Source organism: Lithobates pipiens, unplaced genomic scaffold (genome assembly GCF_037356315.1).
Source record: "Lithobates pipiens isolate NorthernLeopardFrog02 unplaced genomic scaffold, aLitPip1_a1.2 Scaffold_28, whole genome shotgun sequence".
Taxonomy (NCBI): Eukaryota; Metazoa; Chordata; class Amphibia; order Anura; family Ranidae; genus Lithobates; species Lithobates pipiens.
Window position 1 is genome coordinate 210,012,175 of NW_027507789.1, and position 23,599 is coordinate 210,035,773.

General features: G+C 45.0%; 1 protein-coding gene across 2 annotated transcripts in view; it reads right to left on the minus strand.

Annotated features, from left to right (window-relative positions):
- Positions 1–2,947: 2,947 nt before the first annotated feature.
- RAD21L1 (RAD21 cohesin complex component like 1) overlaps positions 2,948–23,599 on the minus strand; it is a 57,983-nt gene continuing 37,331 nt past the window's right edge. The window contains exons 9-13 of one of the 2 annotated variants that reach the window (XM_077460434.1): positions 15,801–16,030; positions 14,358–14,481; positions 14,031–14,158; positions 5,188–5,265; positions 2,948–3,311 (exon numbers count right to left, since the gene is read on the minus strand). In XM_077460434.1, coding sequence (XP_077316560.1) covers positions 3,123–3,311; positions 5,188–5,265; positions 14,031–14,158; positions 14,358–14,481; positions 15,801–16,030 — 749 coding nt within the window. In that variant the 3' untranslated portion in view covers positions 2,948–3,122. The remainder of the gene's footprint in view (positions 3,312–5,187; positions 5,266–14,030; positions 14,159–14,357; positions 14,482–15,800; positions 16,031–23,599) is intronic. The other variant, XM_077460435.1, reaches the window with a different exon arrangement.

A 23,599-nucleotide genomic window follows, 5' to 3' on the forward strand; every position in this document is an offset into this window, starting at 1 on the left:
CCAATGCTAGTTGCCTCACGTGCTTTAGCTTCAATATTCTGAACTCCTGATCCAGAGTAAGTATACATATAAGGTAAGTGTATGTCATTTTTTTCTTGACTCTGCGTACTTCTGAGTTAGTGACGCAAAGTACTGAAGCTAGCAGGTCTGCATGACAGCCAAGCAATGGGCAATTGTAGATGTCAACAGCACTGGCAGCCTGCAGGTTTTTCTTGGATAAGATTACCTTTGGGACTGTATACATAGTCTGTTATGGTGTCCACCATAAAGTATTACAGCATTTTAAAAAAATACCAGTTTTCTAACTCCCACTGTAACCAAGATTAAAAAATTAAAAAAAAATAAAAAAAAATGTAAAAAAAAGTTCTCCTCACAAGATCAGATTACTATGAATACCAAACTTGTATTTTACAGGTTTTTGATATACACTAGTTTATCAGCAATGAGATGCCAGTGCATAATTAAGACAATTAGAGCCCCCCCACATCAGTTTTAATCATTGTAATGCCTTACCGATTTGCCATATACAAGACAGACATCAGAATCAAATACTGGTTTCTAAAATCCCAACTGTAGGTCCCAGAGATTATCGCTACCAACAGATATGTAACGTTTGCTAGGTAGAGTATGAGCTTGCAATAAACATAGTAGGTACACAGAGCCTATTGAATATCCGGGATCTGGTTTTAGCATAGATCATTGTAAATGCTTCCTATTGTGGTTTTTCCCTTTGTGAAATAATGGAAACAAGATTTTTTTTTTTTTTACGTTTTTAAAAGTAACAGAATTCTCATCTTGTGCCAGAATAGGATTTTTGTACTCACCGGAGTCCTCTGGGGGACACAACTTGATGATAATAAAGCATAGGATTACACTGCCGTCTACAGGAGAGATGAGCACTATGCACATAGAAAACTGAAGCCCAGCTGCCCTATGGATAAAACGCTTCCAACCGCATTCTCAGTGATGTCACCGCTCTCTAGTGAATGGATAGGTGGCATTCTCAGTGATGTCTCTAGTGAATGGATAGGCGGCATTCTCAGTGATGTCACCAGTCTCTATTGAATGGATAGGCTGTATTCTCAGTGATTTCACTGGTCTCCTGTGAATGGATAGGCTGCATTCTCAGTGATGTCACCACTCTCTAGCGATTGGATAGGCCGTATTCTCAGTGATATCACTGCTCTCTAGTGAATGGATAGGATACATTCTCAGTGATGTCTCTAGTGAATGGATAGGTTGTATTCTCAGTGATGTCACCGGTCTTTAGTGAATGGATAGGCTGTATTCTCAGTGATGTCTCTAGTGAATGGATAGGCTGCATTCTCGGTGATGTCACCAGTCTCTAGTGAATGGATAGGCTGCATTCTCGGTGATGTCACCGGTCTCTAGTGAATGGATAGGCTGCATTCTCGGTGATGTCACCGGTCTCTAGTGAATGGATAGGCTGTATTAGTGAAGTCACCGTTCTCTAGTCAATGCATAGGCTGCATTCTTGGTGACGTCACCGGCGTCTAGTTAATGGATAGGCTGCATTCTTAGTGATGTCAATGGTCTCTAGTGAATTGGTTAGGGATACATTCTCAGTGATGTCACCGGTCTCTGGTGAATGAATAGACTGTATTTTCAGTGATGACGCTGGTCTATGGTGAATAGATAAGCTGTAATCTCAGCATAGGTGTGTGCTCTACGGTTATTACAACATTCTCCTCCCCCCCTTCCGCCACTCCACCTGCATCTCCTGTCCCACCGGGAGACCCAAGCCACCAGCCAGCATGTCCGCCGGCTGGCTGGAGTCCCGGACAAAGCCAGATTCAGCTTTGATCGGGTCTCTGATGTAGAAACCGGAAAGCAACGTCACTTACGGTTTACTCAGCAGCCAACAGTCCCATTTTTTTTAAAAAACACTGATCTTGGTGTTTTAAATACTTTGGAGTGCAGAGGAGGGTTTGGCATCTTTTAGAGCCCCAATCCATCCATCTACAAAGAGTACCTGCCTATTACTCTCACAAGGGATGTTTACATTCCTTGCGACAGCAATAAAATTGATCAGAATAATTTTTTTAAAAGGACAGTGTAAAAAAAAAATAAAAAATAAATAAAACCAACCCCAAAAAAGGTAAAGTGCCCCACCCCTCCTTGCTTGTGCGCCAAAGAAAACGAATATGCAAGACGCGCCCGCAAATGTAAACAGTGCTCAAATCACACATGTGAGGTATTGCCACGATCGTTAGAGTGAGAGCAATAATTCTAGTGAAAGACCTTCTCTGTAACTCTAAACAGGTAACCATTAATTTTTTTTAAAGCGTTGCCTATGCAGATTTTTAAGTACCGTTGTTTTGTCGCCATTCCACAAGTGTGCGCAATTTTAAAGCATGACATGTTAGGTATCTATTTACTCCGTGTAATATCATCTTTCACATTATACAAAAAAATTAGGCTAACTTTACGGTTTAGTTTTTAAAGTGTACTTTTTCGTAAAAAATTGCATTTGAAAGACCGCTGCGCAAATACAGTGTGACATGAAATATTGCAATGACCGCCATTTCATTCTCTAGGGTCTCTGCTAAAAAAAAATATATATATATATATATATATATATATATATATATATTTAATGTTTGGGGGTTCCAAGTAATTTTCTAGCAAAAAATACTGATATTTACTTGTAAACACCACATATCAGAAATAGGACTGGGTTCGAAGTGGTTACTATTTAATTTTTATCTTTTTAACATAATCCTAATAAAATATATGTTTTTATACAATTAAGAGCTTGAATATTTGTGGTTGCCTTGGAAAAGTCCCACTAAGAGGAGATACAAGATGTGACAATATAAAGGGATGATGGCAACTTTTGCCCAGTACTAGGTGAACTATACTTTTGCAATACTTAACCCGTTAACCCACAATATTACATAAAAAAATAAACACTCAGACTAAATCATTGCTTTTTAGACACTTTAAAGAAATTTGATAGACACAACATGAAAACGACTCTGGTGCTGCAGAGGGGTCAACAAAATATATGTTAACTTAAATAACAATACTGAAAACATACGAGACCACAAAAAAACAAAACATGTATATTAGGAACCATGAAGCATATGGTTGCAGAGAAGTCAGTGGCCGTGGAATTTGGGGCCTGGGGTGACAATTATATCACTATACGGAGAGTTCTGTGCCATCCTGACAGCATTCTGATTCTTTAGCACCAAGAGGCTGTAGAACTTAGCAGATGCCTGCTTCTTCTTATTGCTCTCACACATTTTATTCAAACTAAATGAGGTGATTCCAGACTGGTTCATTTTCTGTGGAAGAAACCGAAGATCAGGCAGGAAAAAAAGCAAATACGACAACATACTGGCAGGTTGTTAGCAGTCACATAAAAGTATTGAAGAGATCTGCAGGCTTGGAGTTTGCCTTCATCTAGAGCAGGGGTCTCCAAACTTCCTAAACAAAGAGCCAGTTTCCTGTTCTATAGACTTCAGGGGGGCTGGACTGTGGCCAACAGGAATATCATTTTTTTTTCTTGCTTCAGTGGGTGTAAATAGTGTCCCATCTTTGGTATTAGGGAGAGGAATAGTACCCCATTGTTGGTGTCAGTGGGAGGAATAGTGCCCCATTGTTGGTGTCAGTGGGAGGAATAGTGCCCCATTGTTGGTGTCAGTGGGAGCAAATAGTGTCCCATGTTTGGTATTAGGGAGAGGAATAGTACCCCATTGTTGGTGTCAGTGGGAGGAATAGTGCCCCATTGTTGGTGTCAGTGGGAGGAAATAGTGTCCCATGTTTGGTATTAGGGAGAGGAATAGTACCCCATTGTTGGTGTCAGTTGGAGGAATAGTGCAAGCTTGTTGGTGTCAGTGGGAGGAATAGTGCAAGCTTGTTGGTGTCAGTGGGAGGAGTAGTGCAAGCTTGTTGGTGTCAGTGGGAGGAATAGTACCCCATTGTTGTTGTCAGTGGGAGGAATAGTACCCCATTGTTGTTGTCAGTGGGAGGAATAGTGCAAGCTTGTTGGTGTCAGTGGGAGGAGTAGTGCAAGCTTGTTGGTGTCAGTGGGAGGAATAGTACCCCATTGTTGTTGTCAGTGGCAGGAATTATGTCCCATTGTTGGCGTCAGAACAGCAACTTGTATTAGTGGGATGAATAGTGCTGCAAGGGCTGGATAAAGGCAAACAAAGGGCCACATCTGGCCAGCGGGAATAGAATTTATTTATTGCATCAGTGGGAATAATCAGTGCCCCATCTTTGGTATTAGGGGGAGGAACTGTACCCCATTGTTGGTGTCAGTGGGAGGAATAGTGCTCCATTGTTGGTGTCAGTGGGAGGAATAGTGCCCCATTGTTGGTGTCAGAAAAGTATCTTGTATTAGTGGGATGAATAGTGCTGCAAGGGCTGGATAAAGGCAAACAAAGGGCCACTATATTGCATTATATTATTATATTAAAATTCTGTGTACTTGTCTCTCACTTGTGCTCTTGTGTTGTCACCTTGTCACAGGGGCTTCAGATGGAGACCATAAATGGTAATTTTAACACATATTACACAAGTATGAAACGCATATGGCGACAATTCTCTCTGACCTTACCAAATGCTTTCTAAGTTTCAGAAAGTAGTCCGATACCTAAACCTTTTTGGATCAATGTAGTTTTGACCCGAATTAAAGGAGAAGTCCAGCCTGAGCTTTTTGGGCTGGGCTTCTCCTCTGGGTCACAGGAGTGCAATTAGTTTTGCACTCCTGTGACCCGTTTTCAGCGGAGAGCGGTCTGAAAGCCGCTCTCCGCTAACATCACTGCCATCAGTCGAGGTATCCTCTGGGGGATCTGTGAAAACTGAGCCATCAGCGATGTTCGGTAGCTCAGTTCTCAGTGCAGAGACGGAGGGGGACAGAGCATCGGTCTGATGCGCCAACCACATAGGCAAGTATGAAACTAAAATAAAATAAAAAAAACATACTTCTCTGTTAAAACATATCTTGTTGTGGGCTTCAATGCAGCACAAAAAGACTCCAGGTGCCTCAAATCTACATTTTTACACATGGAAAATAGATAACTGTCAGCAGCAGGGGAGAGGTGACATCTGTTGACCATCTTCAGCCCAGGAACTACACTTTACAGCCGAATAGTAAAATGTACCTTTAAACATAACACATTCATATTTACTCATCTGATGAAAGTTGATTCTTACTCTTAAGAAGTTTAGCATCTTCTGTGTCCTTTTGGTCCATTGGTGCTCATCAGTGTCTTCAGTACTCTCTGCTGGCTCCTGAGGATGTGATAATTATAAGAAAATAATGCAAATTCAAGATTTTTTTTTTTTTAAAGGATACCCGTCTTGCTGTTCAACTTAGTTAGCTGATCATCAAATGTCGAGCAGGCATTTAAATGTACCTTTCAACATTATGTTTCAGCACCTATGAGGCTCTGAATTTCAGGCTGCACTCAAATGCAAATGTTGTCACTTCCTAACAGTATTGGTATATACCCCTTCTATGCCTCTTATCATTCTGCTGAGCAGCTTTACTGGCCAATAGGGAGGTGCAAGAGTCCGCATTTTGACTCCCAACACAGATCGGTAGTGTCAAAATATGCATGAGGAAGATGTATTTTAAAAGGTGAATAACAAAGTTTGGCGTGGTTTCCTATGTCTATAATCTAACTTTTCATAACTTGCAGTTCTGTATTTGCGGTCATTCATTACTTTAACCACTTGACCTCTGGAACATTTACCCCCCTTCATGACCAGGCCATTGTTTGCCGTACGGCACTGCATTATTTTAACTGAAAATTGGGCGGTTGCGTGACACTGTACCCAAACACTTATGTCCCCTTTTCCCACAAATAGAGTTTTCTTTTGTTGGTATTTGATCATCTCTGTGTTTTTTTTTTTTTTGCGCTATAAACAAAAATCAAACAAACAAAAAAACAAACAATATTTTTTACTTTCTGCTATAAAACACGTACAATAAAAAAAAAAAAAAAAAAAATAAAAAAAAAATTGTAAAAAAACCCCAATAAGCATATAATGATTCATTTACGTAAACATTAAACAATATGTCATATATTTATGTATTTTTTTTTTATACTAGTAATGGCAGCAATCAGCGACTTACAGCGGGACTGTGATATTGCGGTGGACATTTTGACACTTTGTCTGGACCAGTGACACCAATATAGTGATCAGTACTAAAAATTTGCACTGTCACTGTACTAATGACACTCGCTGGTAAGAGGTTAACATCTAGAACTATCAATGGGTTAACTGCGTGCCTAGCCAGTGTTTGTGTGTTAAAAGCAGCATGCAGTTACTAGGGGAAGTAATGGAGTCTAGTCCCTGCCTTGTAGGAACACAGAATCCATTCCTTCTCCCCCTGTCAGAACCGAGATATGCCTTCTTTATCTGTGTATTGCCGATGATTGGCGGGTGCCTGCTGGCGACGTGCGTTTGCCCCCTGCACATGGATGTCTGAAATATATGTGATCCCAGCACACAGCTGCCGCCCTGTAGCAGTAAAACTGCTATAGGGTAGACGGAAAGCAGTTAAAAAAAATAAAATAAAAAAATAGAAGAGCAAGTCGGCGAGCTTATAGTGATTCTTCAGATTTCCAAGCTCTCCTCACTTTATATCTAACCCCTTTTCGAACCCCCCTCCCCTTTTTTGTTTTTCCCTTGGTGTTTATGTCTTTGAATACTACTCTCCCTAATTTTCTTGAGCGGAGGAGTCTTGGTACCACTTGCGGTTTGCTTTTTACTTTTTTTACCCAACCCCCCACCCAAACACACACCCTTTTCAAGGTGTGTGTGTGTTTTCAACTCCTTTTTTGTTTCTTTTTACATTAGCTACTGATAAGTTCTCTTTTTATCTTGTTGGTACTTCACATTTATGGCCTCCCCTTCAGTTCTAGAGGCCTATCTGTACCCCATTTAGCTGCACAGATGATATTTGTATCTGACTGTTCACTCTCTTTTGGAGAATCCTCCTTGGGACGAATATTTGTATTATTTTCCTCTTTTATTCTTGTAACATGTAATGTCATATCTAAAATGGTTTAATAAAAACATATTTGACCACAAAAAAAGAGCAGGTCATTTATATGGTCAGCCTTAGTAACACAGGCAACCCCCTGTACTTCAACAGATGATACACACTGAATTCCGATGTACACGCTGAATGTGAAACATAGGTAACCTCTCCTTTGGACCTCAAATATTAAAAATAATTACTCCGGGGGGCGTGACCGGAAGCCGAGCTGGAAGGACGCTGTGAGTGAGAGCTCTCCTCCAGCCCAGCGCTACAACGGCCTATTTCGGGGGTTTTACAGCACCGCGCGATGGGGAGATCGCGAGCCACCAGGTCCTCGTCTGCCCGGGGATCATCCCAGCCACCCCCGGGTCCGTCATCCTCCCTGAAATCATACTTCCAGCCGCCCGTGCTCCCGCCGGGCGAAGGCCGCAAGATGGCGCCGGACGACTCGACCGCGTTGCCGCGGGACCTCCCACCGCCGCCGCCGCTGATGAGCGAACGCCGAGCGGTGCACCTGCACCCGTCTGCCGTGGACCCCCCCTGGGAGATGGAAGATCTGGGACACCCCCCGTGTGATTCCGGCCGTAGCCAGGCCGCGGGTGTGAGCGTGCCGCGATCCGGCCTAGGCCGCGCGGACGGCGTGAAGCCTGCAAGCCTGGAGGCCCAGCGCAGGCACACGGAGCCTCTTTACCTTCCTGGCCACACGGGATCCTGGGATGGCTGGAGGGCCCATCAGGAGCCTCTGCTTGCTGCATCAGCACAAGGGGTGAGTGAACAGCCTCCCCCCCACGCCTCCTCCCCCACCTCTCCAGGGACTTACACTGCCATTCTGCAGCCCCACCTGCCCTCCACGCAATGCTCAGAAGCATTCCCCCGTCTGTTGCGGACGGCCTCGGACCCAGAGATGAGAGGGTCCCCTACCCCCGTTTCTTCAGGCGCTACAGGAGACCCCCATGGCCTCCCCAGCCGAGCGGTAGCAGCAGCTCTCCCCCTCTCTGATGTGGGGCCCCAAGATGCCTTGAGGCCACTCGCTCCCCCCAAGGCCCAGAGGCAGCCCCGCTCCCGGGAATCCAGCGCAGTCAGAGGCCAGGACACCGGCCGTCTTTCTTATGCCCAGGTAGCCCATCCCCGCTCCCCACGGTCCCAAGGGGCCTCTCCGGACCCTATGACTCTCTCTCCCCATGCTACATCCTGGCCGGACCACGGACACCCCTTGTCCCCCTGGCCCCCCTCCACGGCCTCGGGACCCCCGCAGGGAGGCTCCCCCCACCGTCCCCCCCAACGTCCTTCGAGTCCCCGCTCCCCCACGGAGCGACATGGGGATGGACACCCCCCCTGGCACGCATATTTGACCGCTATCCCAACTAAGGATGACTTTAAACAACTGGTGGCGGACGTGAAAGCCACCTGCCGAGCTGAAATCCAGACTCTGCATGCTGGCCTTAAACACCTAGCTAAAAGGGTCGAGATGGCGGAGGAAGAGATTCAGGAGACTAAAATGGCTGTACACCGGACCCAACTGGAGAACTCGGATCACCGCCTCCTCCTGCGGGACATGCAGCGCCATGTAGAGGACCTCGATAATAGGGGTCGCAGGAACAACATTCGTGTTCGGGGACTCCCGGAGACGGATGGACCCGAGGACCTACAGATTTCCCTGCAAACGCTATTTAACGAAATGCTGGGAGAGGACCCGGCCAAACATATTGAGATGGACAGAGCACACCGGGCCCTACGTCCTAAAGGCCCTGCTTTCAAACCAAGAGATGTTGTTTGCAGGATACACTCCTTCCCCCTCAAGGAAGACATTATGTCTAAATCCCGATCAATTCGCAACCTCATGTTTGATAACGCCCCGATCCAGGTGTACCCGGACCTCTCCTGGATAACCCTCCAAAAACGTCGGATGCTGCAGCCTCTCCTCCGCACTTTGCAAGACAGGAACATGCCATACAGATGGGGTTTCCCCTTCTGCCTCACAGCCAGACATCAAGGGAAATCGGCCTCCCTTCGCTTTCCGGAGGACCTCGACTCCTTTTGTGACACCCTGGGCATACCTGTCCCTAAACTCCCGGCCTGGGACTTGATAGCCTTCCCGCCACCTCTGCCGGTGCTCTGGCAGAAGGTACCCTCGGCCAAGAGACACAGAGGACCGGATCCGGATCGCAGACCGCCTACGCACAAATGACACGGATTCCCCCGCCGGTGGAACTCCCTGCAGTTTATTTTTGACCCGGTTTCCTCCTTTTTTGCCCTCCCCGGAGTGCTCTCTCTCACTTTTTTTTCCCCACATAGGGTTTGCTCCCCATTCCCTCCCCCGAGGGCCTGAGCTTTACAAGGTTTCTACTTGGAACTGTCTTTTACCTAGGGCTGGCCTAGGTAGAGTCCGAGAGCAGTTCGACTCCCAGGTTACTGATCCCCCCCGTGGTTCATTCCACCCCTTGGTTCCTTCAGAGACTATTAACTGTTGGTGTCTACCTGCCCGGCCCCCCCCCCCCTTTTTTTTGGCGTTTCCGGGCCAGGAGACCTATTGGAACCGTTTAGGCTCGGTGTCCCTGTAGGGCATCCGGACCTAGCGTATGTTACAGCTAATGCTAGTTATGTTCTTTGTCTATGTTTCTCTCTTTTCTTTCTTTTCTAGATCTTCTCTCTACCCCGCCCTCTGTGTGGATATCGCTAAGAAGTCGTCTTGGTCGCCAGTCCTTCCCCGACGGTCGCCTCTCTCCCCGGGACACTCTTCTCTTCATCGGTCTCAGCTAAGTATGACTATCCCCGACCACCCCCCTGACTATGGCTAAGATACTGTCGCTCAATGTCCATGGGCTAAACTCCAACAAAAAACGCCATCTTGCGCTTCGGGAATTTCGGCAATCCGGGGCGGACATAGTGATGGTCCAGGAAACTCACTTTAACCGGGGCGATTCCTTTAAGTTTGCCTCTAGACATTTCCCCCAGGCTTTTCAGGCCTTCAGTACACGCAAGCGGGCGGGGGTGGCTATACTTGTCCGGAAGGGTTCCCCCTTTACGTGCACGTCGACATACCTAGATCCACAGGGCCACTATGTCATACTCCGAGGTACCTGGCACACGCAGGCCCTCACCCTGTGTGCCCTTTATGCCCCTAACGCACGCCAGCACCGTTTCCTGTCCGGAGTTTTGTCCCGCCTTTTTAGAACACACTCCGAGCTTCTGGTGATAGGGGGGGACTTCAACCTTGCTCCGTCAGTCCCACAGGATCGCCATGTGGGAAATCCGCAGGCGCCCCAGCCCAGAGTCCTGAGGGACTCTAAGTTGTTCCGCCAGATCACCAGAAGACGAGCCTTATTTGACGTTTGGCGAACCCTGCACCCCCAGGCCCGCCAATATACGTTCTACTCGGCCCCCCACCGCACTCACTCACGCATTGACCACTTTTTTGTAAACAATCACACGTTGAGGGCTGTCCGCTCCGCACACATCCTACCTATTTCCTGGTCTGACCACGCCCCGATAACCATGACGCTAGACATTGGGGTCCCGCTTCGCAAGCCTTGCAACTGGCGACTGAATAACTACCTATTGCAGCATCTCCCGTCCAAAGCGGAGCTGGAGTCTTCACTCCAACTGTATTTCGCTGAAAATGATACTCCAGACGTTACCCCCCCCACCTTGTGGGCTGCCCACAAAGCCGTTATACGGGGTCGCTGCCTTGCCCTCTCCTCGGCACTGAAGAGAGACGCACAGGCCGCCAGGCTGCTGGCTGAAGGTCGATTGAAGACCCTCGAGGCTAAGCTCCAAGGAGCCCCTTCCCTGACACTGATTAAGAAAATTGTACAGACGAGAATGACTCTAAGGGATCTTGCTCTGGGATCAGTGGAGAAGGCGCTTGTCCGTCTGCGACAGCTCTATTATGATAAGGGGAATAAAGCACAGACCCTGTTGGCTAGGAAACTGGCTGATCAAACACAAGCTTCTACGCCTTCCCAAATCAAAACCAATAAAGGGGACCTTTTGTCTCATCCACAGGCCATCGCGGACACGTTTGCGGCCTTTTACACTGATCTCTATAACAAGCAGGATATACCCCATAATCCACCCTCCCCCGCATTGACTGCCCGCATTAATAGTTACCTGGAAAACATGACACTGCCCCGACTGAAGGATTCGGACCTTCACGACCTTAACGCCCAAATTACAGATGAGGAACTGCTAGAGACTGTAAAAGCGCTCCCGGCTCACAAATCCCCGGGCCCTGACGGATTCCCATACGAGTATTATAAGACATTCCTACCTATCCTGAGTCCCTACATGACCAAGATGTTCAACTCCTTCCTAGCGCGCACCCCGGCCCCGACTGAGATGCTGGCCTCCTTTATCTCTGTCATTCCGAAGCCAGATAAGGACCCGACTCTCTGTGCCAGCTACAGGCCTATTGCTCTATTGAATTCAGATTTGAAAATTTTTACAAAAATTCTAGCGAATCGCCTTAACGCGATTCTTCCGGCTCTGATCCATAAGGACCAGGTGGGCTTTGTAGCTTACAGACAGGCGGGTGATAACACTAGGAAAGTCATTGACCTAATAGACGTAGCTAATAAGACTGCTCTCCCCTCCCTGGCCCTGAGTTTAGACGCAGAAAAGGCATTTGGCCGCCTGAGCTGGCCTTTCATGATGGCGACTTTACGCCACATGGGATTTCAGGGTCCTTTCATGCAAGCAATACGGCACCTCTATACCACCCCCACCTCGCAAGTTAAAACTCCGTATGCTGCGTCTCCAACCTTCTCTATTGCCAATGGCACCCGCCAGGGCTGCCCCCTTTCTCCTTTGCTGTTTGCTCTCTGTGTGGAGCCCCTGGCGGAGGCCATTAGAAGCAATCCAGATATCAGGGGCATTTTAGTTCGGGATAGGGAATTTAAAATATCTTTATTCGCTGACGATGTCATCCTCACCCTGACTCAGCCTAGGACATCCCTGCCCATCCTGAGTGCGGAGCTGCAGCGATACGGGGAGATCTCGGGTTACAAAATCAATGCCTCCAAATCAGTGGCCCTCCCGATTAATATGCCAGCGACGGAAGAGGCTCACTTACGAGCGGTGTTTCCCTACAGATGGGAGAAATCCTCTCTTAAATACTTGGGGGTTCTCATTACCCCCTCCTTCCATACCCTCTACCAGGCCAACTTCCCCCCCCTCTATAGGGAGATCAGGGCACTTCTCCATAAATGGAAGGCTCACCAAATATCGCTCTTAGGGCGGCTCGCGTCTATTAAAATGGTGATCCTCCCCAAACTTCTTTACTTATTCCAGACGCTCCCAATCCCGATCCCTTACGCGCACCTCCGTATGCTCCAGAGGGACTTATTGAAGTTCCTATGGAACTATAAAAAACATCGGGTTCCCGCCTCCGTCATGATTGCCTCGCGCTCGGACGGGGGTCTGGCGTTCCCCGACCTGGTTAGGTACTACCAAGCGACGCAGTTACGGGCTATAGTCTCATGGTACACGCAGTGGTCATACAACAAGTGGTCGGAGATAGAGAAGCTATGGTTGGCCCCGATGCACCCGAATAGCCTGCTCTGGGGCACGGAAACACAGGTTGATACGAATCGCCTACTGGGGCCGATGGTCCAGCTTAATCAGCTCTGGAGGAAAATCTCCCGGGAACACAGGCTCCACTCGGAGGCGTCCTTGCTAACCTCGTTTCTTTGTAACCCTAAACTCCCGGACGGCCTTACTCACCAGATGTCTTGGCCCTGGGCGTCCCGGGGTCTATTTCATCTGGGACATCTAGTGGACCCCAGATCGAGAAAACTGCTGTCTTTCTCGGACCTACAGACTAAACACGACCTCCCCCAATGGACGTTCTACAGTTATCTACAGATCAGACATTTTGCGCAAACAATAGCTCCGAGACTCCAATTTTCCCCGCCCACCCCCTTTGAACTGATCATACTCGAGGGACGGAACCGTCGGGGAATGATATCAGATATATAACGCATTCTTAACGCGCACCACTTTCCCACAAAGGGCAAGCACAAGTATATGCTGAGATGGGAAAGAGAGCTGGGTGAGGAATTCCCCCTCGAAGCTTGGCAGGGGGTGTGGAGGCAGGCGGCCAAATCCTCCTTGTGTACACTTTACAAGGAAAATTTTTATAAAATTCTCTACCACTGGTACCAGACCCCAGCCGTGCTCCACAAAATCTATCCCTCTGCCTCTGATCGATGCTGGCGCTGTCTACAGGACAGGGGTACCCTATTTCATATATATTGGGCTTGCCCTTTGATAGCCCCATTCTGGACATCAACCCAACAGCTCCTTGGCCGGGTATTTGAGGTGCCTATCCCGTTTACGCCCAAGTTTTATCTCTTTGGCCTGTCCCAACCGCGGATGGCTAAGCCGTCCCGGCAGCTCCTGCGGCATATCCTTACTGCAGCCCGTTGTCTAATAGCCCTTAACTGGAAGAGTCGACTGGCCCCATCTATGGAGGCCCTCTACTCCAGGATTAAGGATGTGGAATTAATGGAGAAGATGACGGCCAGAGTGAGGGACAGGCTGGAGGAATTTGACCGAGTATGGGAGAGATGGCGGCTGCGGGAAGACTAGAGGTGAAATGGTTGAGGTATGACGACCTGGATTTCTGGCACTTTCTTCTCTTTCTTTTCTTTCTTTTCTTTCCCCTTTCTCTGTTTTTCTTTCTCATCTCTCCTGTTTTTATAGCGATTCTCATTTGCTATGCATTTTGTGTCTGGTTTGGGCCACATGGCAGCACGTACTGGGTCGTGGGGGTTATGGGGTGGATGGCTGACTTTTGGTGCCTCCCGCCCCGTGACACTCCATCGCCCGAACTACTGGACTCTATTGCACATGCCTGTGCTCCGTTGCTGCCTGTCACATATCTATATTTACTTTTGCATAGCTCTATATGTGTTTGTCTTTTATTGCACTTCTGTACTGTTTATATACCTCTGTTTTCACTGATGGTGAATAAAACGTTATTTGAAAAAAAATAATTACTCCTCACCTCTTGTACCAGGCTGCTTTCTTGGTCAACTGTCTGGTCAATGCCTGCCAATTCAGGCATTTCTGAGGGCTCTTCGTTGTAGTTGGAGCTTACATCTGTCACTGCAGCAGCCTCAAGCTCTGGTAGATCTGGAATGATTAAAAGAATAGGCAATCAATGTCTAACAGATGAGGAACGGATATGCAAGAAACATTATTCTTTCATTAAGAACCGAGTTCAGCACCCATCTGAATTTCATTGCTGCGGGATACAGTGAAATCATCTACCCAATCTACCCGCACATTCATCACTGACACAATAAAGGAGAATTGTTCATAATATTCTTACCTTGTTCCTCTTGATTTTGCAGATGCGTTTCAACTTCGGGTTCTGCTGGTGTTTCTTGTGCTTTTTTAGTAGCAGCTGACTGCTTCTTATTTCTAGAGTCTGATCTCTGGTTTTGTGTAAACAGCTGAACAGAATTATATTAGTATACATGCAAAAGTCTGCATTAAAGTGAAACATTACATACTCAATCTAAAAAAATAAATAAAAATAAAAATGTATTCTTAAATGGGAATTTTGAATTTCTAGTGAGGAGTTTGTTATAAAAATTAAAGTGGACCGATGAGCAAAAGTAAAACTAATTATATATATATATATATATATATATATATATATATATATATATATATATATATATATATATATATATATATATTATAGGATGCGGTCTATCATTACTATTAAAACAGCAGCATTGGTCTTTCAAAGTCCGATTTGGTGTGACCGGGGACTAAGAAAATCAAATTTCAAAGCTGTATGTCAGTGCGACTTGGCTGAATATCCCACTCGCTTATGGGAATTGCCTAGTTATGCCATTGTCTATGTGTCCGAAGCCAGAAGTGCTCTATACAATATGGAAAAAAAGGTATTAAAAAAACAAACAAAAAACCCAAAAAATGATTTGCTTTAAAGAAATCCAATATGAAAAACGTTTAACCACTTAAGGACCACCTCCTGCACATATACGTCGGCAGAATGGCACGGCTGGGCACAAGCATGTACCTGTCCGTTACTTTTTAAGTGCCCAGCCATGGGTCCTGAGCTCCGTGACCGTGACCGCGGGACCAGCAGACCTGATCGCCGCTGGTGTCCCGCGATCGGGTCACAGAGCTAAAGAACGAGGAGAGGTCTGTGTAAACAAACCTCTCCCTGTGCTTCCTACTGAGCCTGTCACCGATTGTCTTTCCCTATAAAATCGCTGATCGCCGCCATTACTAGTAAAAAAAAAAATATATATATTAATAAAAATGCTACAAAACTATCCCCCATTTTGTAAACGCTATAACTATAACTTTTGCGCAAACCAATCAATAATCGCTAATTGCGTTTTTTTTTTTACCAAAAATATATAGAAGAATACATATCGGCCTAAACTGAAGAAAAATAATTTTTTTAATATATTTTGGGGGATATTTATTATAGCAAAAAGTAAAAAATATTGCATTTTTTTCAAAATTGTCGCTCTATTTTTGTTTATAGCGCAAAAAATAAAAAACCGCAGAGGTGATCAAATACCACCAAAAGAAAGCTCTATTTGTGGAAAAAAAGGCACCAATTTTGTTTGGGAGCCACATCGCACGACTGCGCAATTGTCAGTTAAAGCGACACAGTGCCGAATTGCAGCCAAAGGACCAGGCCCCTTTTTGCAAATTGGTCCAGGGCTTAAGTGGTTAAGAGATCTCTGAAATCACAGTTTGGGGAATAACATTTTTACAGACTGCTTACCAATTGAAGTTCAGCACTGATTATTGGCTGGGCCGGCTCGGACAGCAGCCATGGAACCCCTCCAGTTTTCTTCCACTCCATCATGCAGCGTGTGGGGGGAGCAATATCAGAGGTGATGAGGGTATCTGACGTGTCTTCCAGTTGCTGACGGAAGAAGTTGCTTGAAATCTGCTTTAAATCATCCACCATAAGATTCCTTTTTTTTCTTGCTCTCTTTCTCTTTTCAATTTCTGAATACAGAAAAACAAATCTTTAGAAACCAGTCAACTAGAATGTTAGTTGTATTATTGTAATTTGTCTCCGCTCCTCCCAAGACCTGATGCTCTCTACCTCCCTTGTTCGCCTCCGCGACTTCTCCAGAGCCTCTCCCATCCTCTGGAATTCCCTGCCCCAGTATGTCTGGTCAGCACCTACGCTGTCTGCCTTTAGGTGATCGATGTGAACTTGTTTATTCAGGGAAGCCTATCCCACATCCACCTAAGAACTGTACTCTACCTACCCCCATCAAATCATCCCCCGCAGCTATTACCTTTTGTACCACCTCCCCTCCCTTTTTTTTTTTTTATTTTTTTTTTTTTAAATCAACCAGGTTTATTTCGATTTACAGTGCATACATGTTACAGATTACATTTACAAAAATGGTACATATCGTACAGATCCTCAAATAACAATTGTATAACCATCTCAAATCTTCAATGTCACATCACATTTTATGCATGAAATAAATAAAGCAAAAAGGTACCTTGTGTCAGTGTTTTGGGTTACTTCACTACCCATGGGCCGGAGGATCTACTTGTCATTTACATTACTATGTATTGTGCATAAACAGGCTATGAACAAGTGCTAGACTCCTGCAGCCACCTGTCCCAGATTTTGTAGTATTTCTCAGGACATCCCCTATTGGTGTATATAAATTTTTTGTAGGGGAGGGTGTTGTTTATTTCTGCTTTCCATTCTGCAATGCTCGGGGGACAAGTCCTCATCCATTTACCTCCCCTCCCTTTAAATTGTAAGCTCCACTACATTGTAAAGCGTTGCGCAAACTGTTGGCACTATATACAGGCATACCCCACTTTTAAGTACACAATGGGGTTTATTTACTAAAGCTGGAAAGTACAAAATCAGGCTGGACGTCTGCATAGAAACCAATGAGCTTCCAGGTTTTATTACCAAAGCTTAATTGAACAAGCTGAGGTTAAAAGCTTGTTTGTTTCTATGCAGAAGTGAGCCTGATTTTGCACTTTCCAGCGATGGTAAATAAACCCCATTGTGTACTTAAACATGGGGTATGCCTGTAAATCCTGTATAATAACAACAATAATAATGTCACATTTTAATAACATAAATATTTGGTGTGTTTTACAAGGGTTTTAAAGTGGTTGTAAACCCTTACAAACCACTTTGACCTACAGGTAAGCCTAGATTAAAGAGGAAGTAAACCCTGATGAGTTTACTTCCTCTTTCATTCCCTGCAAAGGCAAAGCATAATGGACTACTATGCATCACATAGTAGCCCATTATGTGTCACTTACCTGACACAGGAGCCAGCAAAGTCACCGCTGTCCCCTGTAGTTCTGAGCGTCCATCTTCTTAGTGGCTGTCTTTGGGTAAATATCTCCTAAACCGTATAGGTTTAGGAGATATTTCTTGGACCTACAGGTAAGCCTTAAAGTGGTTGTAAACCAACACAGGGGGCGGGCGGGACGATTTGAACGACTATGGGGTCCCTGGCTTGATACCCCCGGGCTGTCACCCTTGGAGCTGGTTATGGGTTGATTGTTTATATAGGGAGTATAAGGGGAGATATAATGGGGAATGTGGTGTTATAGAGGGCAGGCCAGGTGGCACTGGGGCTGTGGCCCGAATGGACCGTTCTGATTTGTACATGTGGTATGATGTTGAAATAGGGAGATGACTTATATCGATTGTGGTGTTTGACATTGCTAAGTGAAATGTGCCTTTATATGTATGCTGTTTGAATATGTATATTGTGCTGATTCTGTTATGGACTTTGTGTATTTTTGTACCAATAAAATCCGTTTTGAGTTAAAAAAAAGTGGTTGTAAACCCTTACAAACCACTTTGACCTACAGGTAAGCCTAGATTAAGGCTTATCTGTAGGTCCAAGAAATATCTCCTAAACCTATATGGTTTAGGAGATATTTGCCCAAAAACAGGCACCGCTGTCTACGGTGCATGCGCCGTAGAGAGCGGCGCGCAGGCGCACTGAGCGCGGCATTCTCAACAACGGAGCTGCCGCGCGTGTTGGCTCCCGTGCGCATGCGCGGGAGTGACGTCATCGCGGCTTCGCCGAATGACAGCGGCGGAGCTGCGAGACCCCACCAAGAAGATGGATGTGGCGGACTACAGGGGACAGCGGTGACTTCGCTGGCTCCTGTGTCAGGTAAGTGACACATAATGGACTACTATGCGATGCATAGTAGTCCATTATGCTTTGCCTTTGCAGGGAATGAAAGAGGAAGTAAACTCATCAGGGTTTACTTCCTCTTTAAGTTCTGACTTGTGAGAGAGAAATTCTTTGTTTCTTAAACATATATAAATAGCATACACATTACGTAAAATTACGAATTATGCTTTAATTACGAATCAACGAAAACAACGAAAATACAAACGCATCCAAATATGAAATGTAACGGAAATACGAATCAACAAATAAATAGCTCTTACGAAAATACGAAAGAGTCCGATACGAAAACCCACGTCTTACAAAATTACGAATCGTTACGAATCAACGGAAACGAACAAACTAAACTAAACTAAACACATTTTTCTGTTTTGCACATGTCTATCAATCAGCAGCTCTCCGTTCTGCTCCTCCTCTCTCACTGGAGCGCTGAGCTGTGGAGGTGCAGGGAGATGCCGTCTTGGGTACCAGTCCAGGCACCTGGCGAATCCAGACTCCGTGGTCGGGATGACGCAGTGCCTGGACTGATTTCTGTGACGTCAGCAGAGAGTGGACTTCAGCCCGCTCTTGGCTGAAAACGGTTCACAGGAGTGAAAAAACGAATTGCACGCCTGTGATCCATAGGAGTAGCCCAGCCAAACCAGCTTTGGTGGACTTCTGCTTTAACCACCTCAATACCAGGCACTTTCGCCCCTTCCTGCCCAGGACAATTTTCAGCTTTTAGTGCTGCTGCATTTTAAATGACAATTGCGCAATCATGCAACACTGCACCCAAACAAAATTTTTTATCATTTTCTTCCCACAAATAGAGCTTTCTTTTGGTGGCATTTGATCACCACTGGTGTTTTTTTTTTTTTTTTTTTTTTAGGCTAAACAAATGAAAAATGGCCGACATTGTTGAAAAAAACAAGTTTTTTTCTTTGTTTCGGTTATAAAATTTTATTTTCTCTTTCACTGATGAGCACTGATGAGTTGGCACTGATATGTAGAATTGATGGGCACTGATAGGTGGCATGGACAGGCGGCTGTGATGGGCACTGACAGGCGGCTGTGATGGGCACTGACAGGCGGCTGTGATGGGCACTGACAGGCGGCTGTGATGGGCACTGACAGGCGGCACTGATGGCCAGCACTCTTGATGAGGAACTGACAGGTGTTACTGCTTGACACTGTGGTGGGCACTGATTTGGTCCTGACATCCGTTTCTGATGGGGCACTGACTGGCAGCTGTGGTGGCACATCTGATGGGGCAGTGCTAATAATCAATGTGCCGATTCCCCCCCCCCCCCCCCCATCACAGGGAGAGCTGGCAATCGGCTTCATACCACGATCGGAGATGCAGTGTGTCAGACTGTCACGGGTGCGTGCATGTTATTCAGCTGGACGTCAAATGACGCCCAGTCAGGATAGCAGAACCACCGACCGGCCGTCATTCTGCTATAGGCCAGGCAGGAAGTGGTTAAAGTATAACTAAAGGCAAAACTTTTATTTTAGTTTTGGATAGAGTGGAGAGAGATTAGATCCCCTGTCAGTTTGTATTGCTGTCTGTGCCCCCATTGGGAAGATTCACACTCTCTATTTGTCCTGTTTAACATTATCATTGAAAGTGAATGCAAGATAAAATTCCAAATTGTGGGTTGTCCCCAGAAAAGTAATAAAGGGGAAATGTTCCAATGGGGACACTAGTTCTGGTAACCCCAAGTAATTGCTTTGATTTGCAAGGGTTTCCTCTCCCTTCCTGTTTGGCTATGGGACATGAAGTGAAGTTAAATCTCCCCAATGGGACAAAGATGGCAAAAATAAACTTTACACAAGTTATAAAACTCTCCCTTGCTCTAATTAAAATGCAAAAAAAAAAGTTTTGCTTTAATCTTCCACTTAGACTGGAAACAGAGAGAAGCAGAGGGCTATGGTCACCAAAGAGATAAGCCAACCTAAGCAAAAAAAAAGGGAGAAGAAGGAGAGAACGGACTATACCGGTACCTGACCAAGATATAACAAACAATTTATAATACATTTTTAATGTTTTAATACAAAGTCCACACTATACAAATATAAAATTCATGAAAAAAACATATGTTCCAATATACTTTTGTAGTCAAAATCATAGATACTGGTTGACACGTTTCACCGATGGCTTCCTCAGAACCAGGTAAATAAGACTATCTTGATTAGGTACCGGTATAGTCCGTTCTCGCCTTCTTCCCTCCTTTTTTTTTTTTTTTTTTTTTAGGTACCCCCTTAGCTTTTTACATATATTTTGGATAGATAAGCCAACCTGTTGAGATTGCGTTACTAAGGAACAGGATTGAAAAACAAAGGGAATTAGCGTTTTAAAGAGGATGTAAACCCTGATGGGTTTACTTCCTCTTTGTCTCCCTGCAAAGGTAAAGCATAATGGACTACTATGCATCGCATAGTAGCCCATTATGTGTCACTTACCTGACACAGGAGCCAGCGATGTCACCGCTGTCACCTGTAGTCCGGAGCGTCCATCTTCCTTCCGGGTATCGTTGCTCCGGTCACTCACAGCGCCGGAGCAGCAATGACGTCACTCCCGCGCATGCGCACGGGAGCCGCCACTAACGGCATATCGCCACTAACGGCATATCGCCATTAGCAGCGGCATGCCGCTAACGGCGATAGTGCGCCTGCGCGCCGCTGTCTACGGCGCATGCGCCGTAGACAGCTGTGACTGTCTTTTAGTAAATATCTCCTAAACCGTGTAGGTTTAGGAGATATTTCTTGGACCTACAGGTAAGCCTTAATCTAGGCTTACCTGTAGGTCAAAGTGGTTTGTAAGGGTTTACAACCACTTTAACTCACAAATCCACCAAAACAGTGCCTCCGACCCAACCACACCCTATCTGGACTCTGGATGGAATATTTCAGAATCAGAACTAACAAATTCGTCCTTTCGAATTCTCGATCAGCAGAATTTTCGTTATTTCATATTTTTGTTGTTTTGATTTATGTTTTCCGAATATTCGTAATTTCGATCTTTCGTTCATTTAGATTTTTGTTATTTTGAATCTTTGTTCAGTATTTTAGTTTTTCGGATTTTCATTCTTTCGTATATTCCTTTTTTTTCATTTAAATTATTTGGTATTTTTGTTGTTTTCCCATATTCGTTCTTTGATCGTTCGTTTTTCGGTCAAATTGTTAGTAAACCGTTCATTCATTCGTATGCTTACGAATTAACGAATTTTAACAAAAAACTAATTTGTAACTAAACGAATTGCACATGTCTACTGATTGACAGTCAGCAGCTCTCTGGCTTGGTTCTCACAGCTCTTCAAGCATCTTCGTTGTTCAATCGCTCGGTTCTCAGTGCAGAGGAGGCATTGGACCCATGCTGCATCCACCTAGGTAAGTATAATTGGGGGGGATCCCATACTTCTCTATTCACCTTCAAGATGGGTTGCTGTGTATATGAGGTCTTTGGGCCTCACCTCTTTATACCAGTCCGCTGTTCCCTGCCCTCTAGCTCTGGGGACACTGACCTGTATGCTTGGTGAAGGGCCACACATACTTTGTATTTCCAAAAAACGTAAGGATTACAATTTTTTTTTTTAAATAATGGTGAGTGGTCCAGATGGCAGGAGATGATTAGGCATACTTCCAAGAAAGTTTTCTTTCATGTGTATCCACGTCTCTCCAAAATGCTACACTATCACTAAAACAAAGAATAATCGCAAGAGTCCTGTGATGAAACGGTCACTGCAATGCCTGACCTTGGTTCTGTAGTCACTAAGCATAGCACTGATCAGGGTAAGGTTAAAGCCCCATACACACTATCAGATTTTCTGCTGATTTTCTCCTTCAGATTTACCAAAACCATTAAAATATGAGGTCAAACCTTAGGAGTTTCAATTTGTATGCAATCAGGCAGTCCCTTGCACTACATGGTTTTGGTAAATCTGAAGACAAAAATCAGCAGAAAATCTGATAGTGTGTATGGGGCTTAAGACAGACAACCAAAAAATGCAAAATACTGTCTGCAAAAGAGCTATCCCAATCCTCCTTTCATTTCTTCTGAACAGGATCCTACGGTATCTTATTCCTTTCATAGAAGGAAGTGTTAACCTAACCTGCTATAGGAAGTATTAAACAGCTATCCTCAAAACATCGAACAGTAAAAGTAGCTTGATCTGTATCTGTGGCTAAAGATGTCAGGATTCCCCAGGATACGTTCAGTCATTCCCATAAAAGGCTGTAAAAATACTAGAATACAAATTTATTTTATGGCAAATAGTTCTGGAGATGATAAAAACCACATGATACTCGGACAGCCTTTCTTAACCTTTTAATCCCAGAAGAACCCTTGTAATAATGTCAAAAGGTTATACACACACACACACAAAACTCACTGTACATTAGCAAGAACAGTAAGTTATAGATATAATAATAAATAAAATAATAAAGTATGTGACATAGCTAGATTTGATGACTAAATGTCGTTTATGAGATTAACCCCTAGGGGCTTCCAGGATGGCGAAGGATCTAGGGGTCCTAGTAGAAGACTGAGCAGTAGCATGCAGTATCATGCTGCAGTTACCAAAGCTAGCAGAATATTAGCATGCATTAAAAAAAGGGAATTTACTCCAGGTATAAGACAATTCTGTCACTTTATAAAACTCTGGTTCAGCCGCATCTGGAGTATTCCGTCCAGTTCTGGTCACCAGTCCTCAGAAAGGATGTGCTGGTGCTGGAGTGAGTCCAGAGAAGGGCAACTAAGTTAATATGGGGACTGGAGGACCTTATGAGGAATGTATTCTCCCTGGAGAATAGATGCTTGAGAGGAGATATGATAGTGATTTACAAATATCTCAATGGTGATTCCAGCGTAAGTATGAAACTTTTCAGTCTCCGGGAGTATAGGAGGACACGGGGCCGCACGATGAGACTGGAGGGGAAGTGTTTTTTACCTTACGCTGTATAGGGGGTTTTCACTGTCAGGGTGGTAAAGATGTTGAACTCTTCCACAATCGTGGTGTTGGCAGGAAATACAGATAGTTTTAAAAGACTCTTGGACGTGTATCTTAGCAAAAACAATATACGGGGATAAGGAAAATTATTTTTCTATAAACACACACCTACACAGGTTGAACTGGATGAGCTGTTATCTTTATTCAACCTTACCATCTATGTATCCACCTGCTCTATATGTTATAATTATTTTCAGTAAGTTCAGTAACAATCACTAAATTAAACATAAAATGATAATAATGAGTAGAAAAGAAACACAGTCATAAGTGGTCAGTGGAGAAATGCCTTCTACATTGGTGGTCAGGGGAAGAGGCACCCCTTTTTGATCAGTTAGAGAAGTCCACTCTTCGTACAAGGCTTTCCACAAGACTTTGAAGTAGGACTG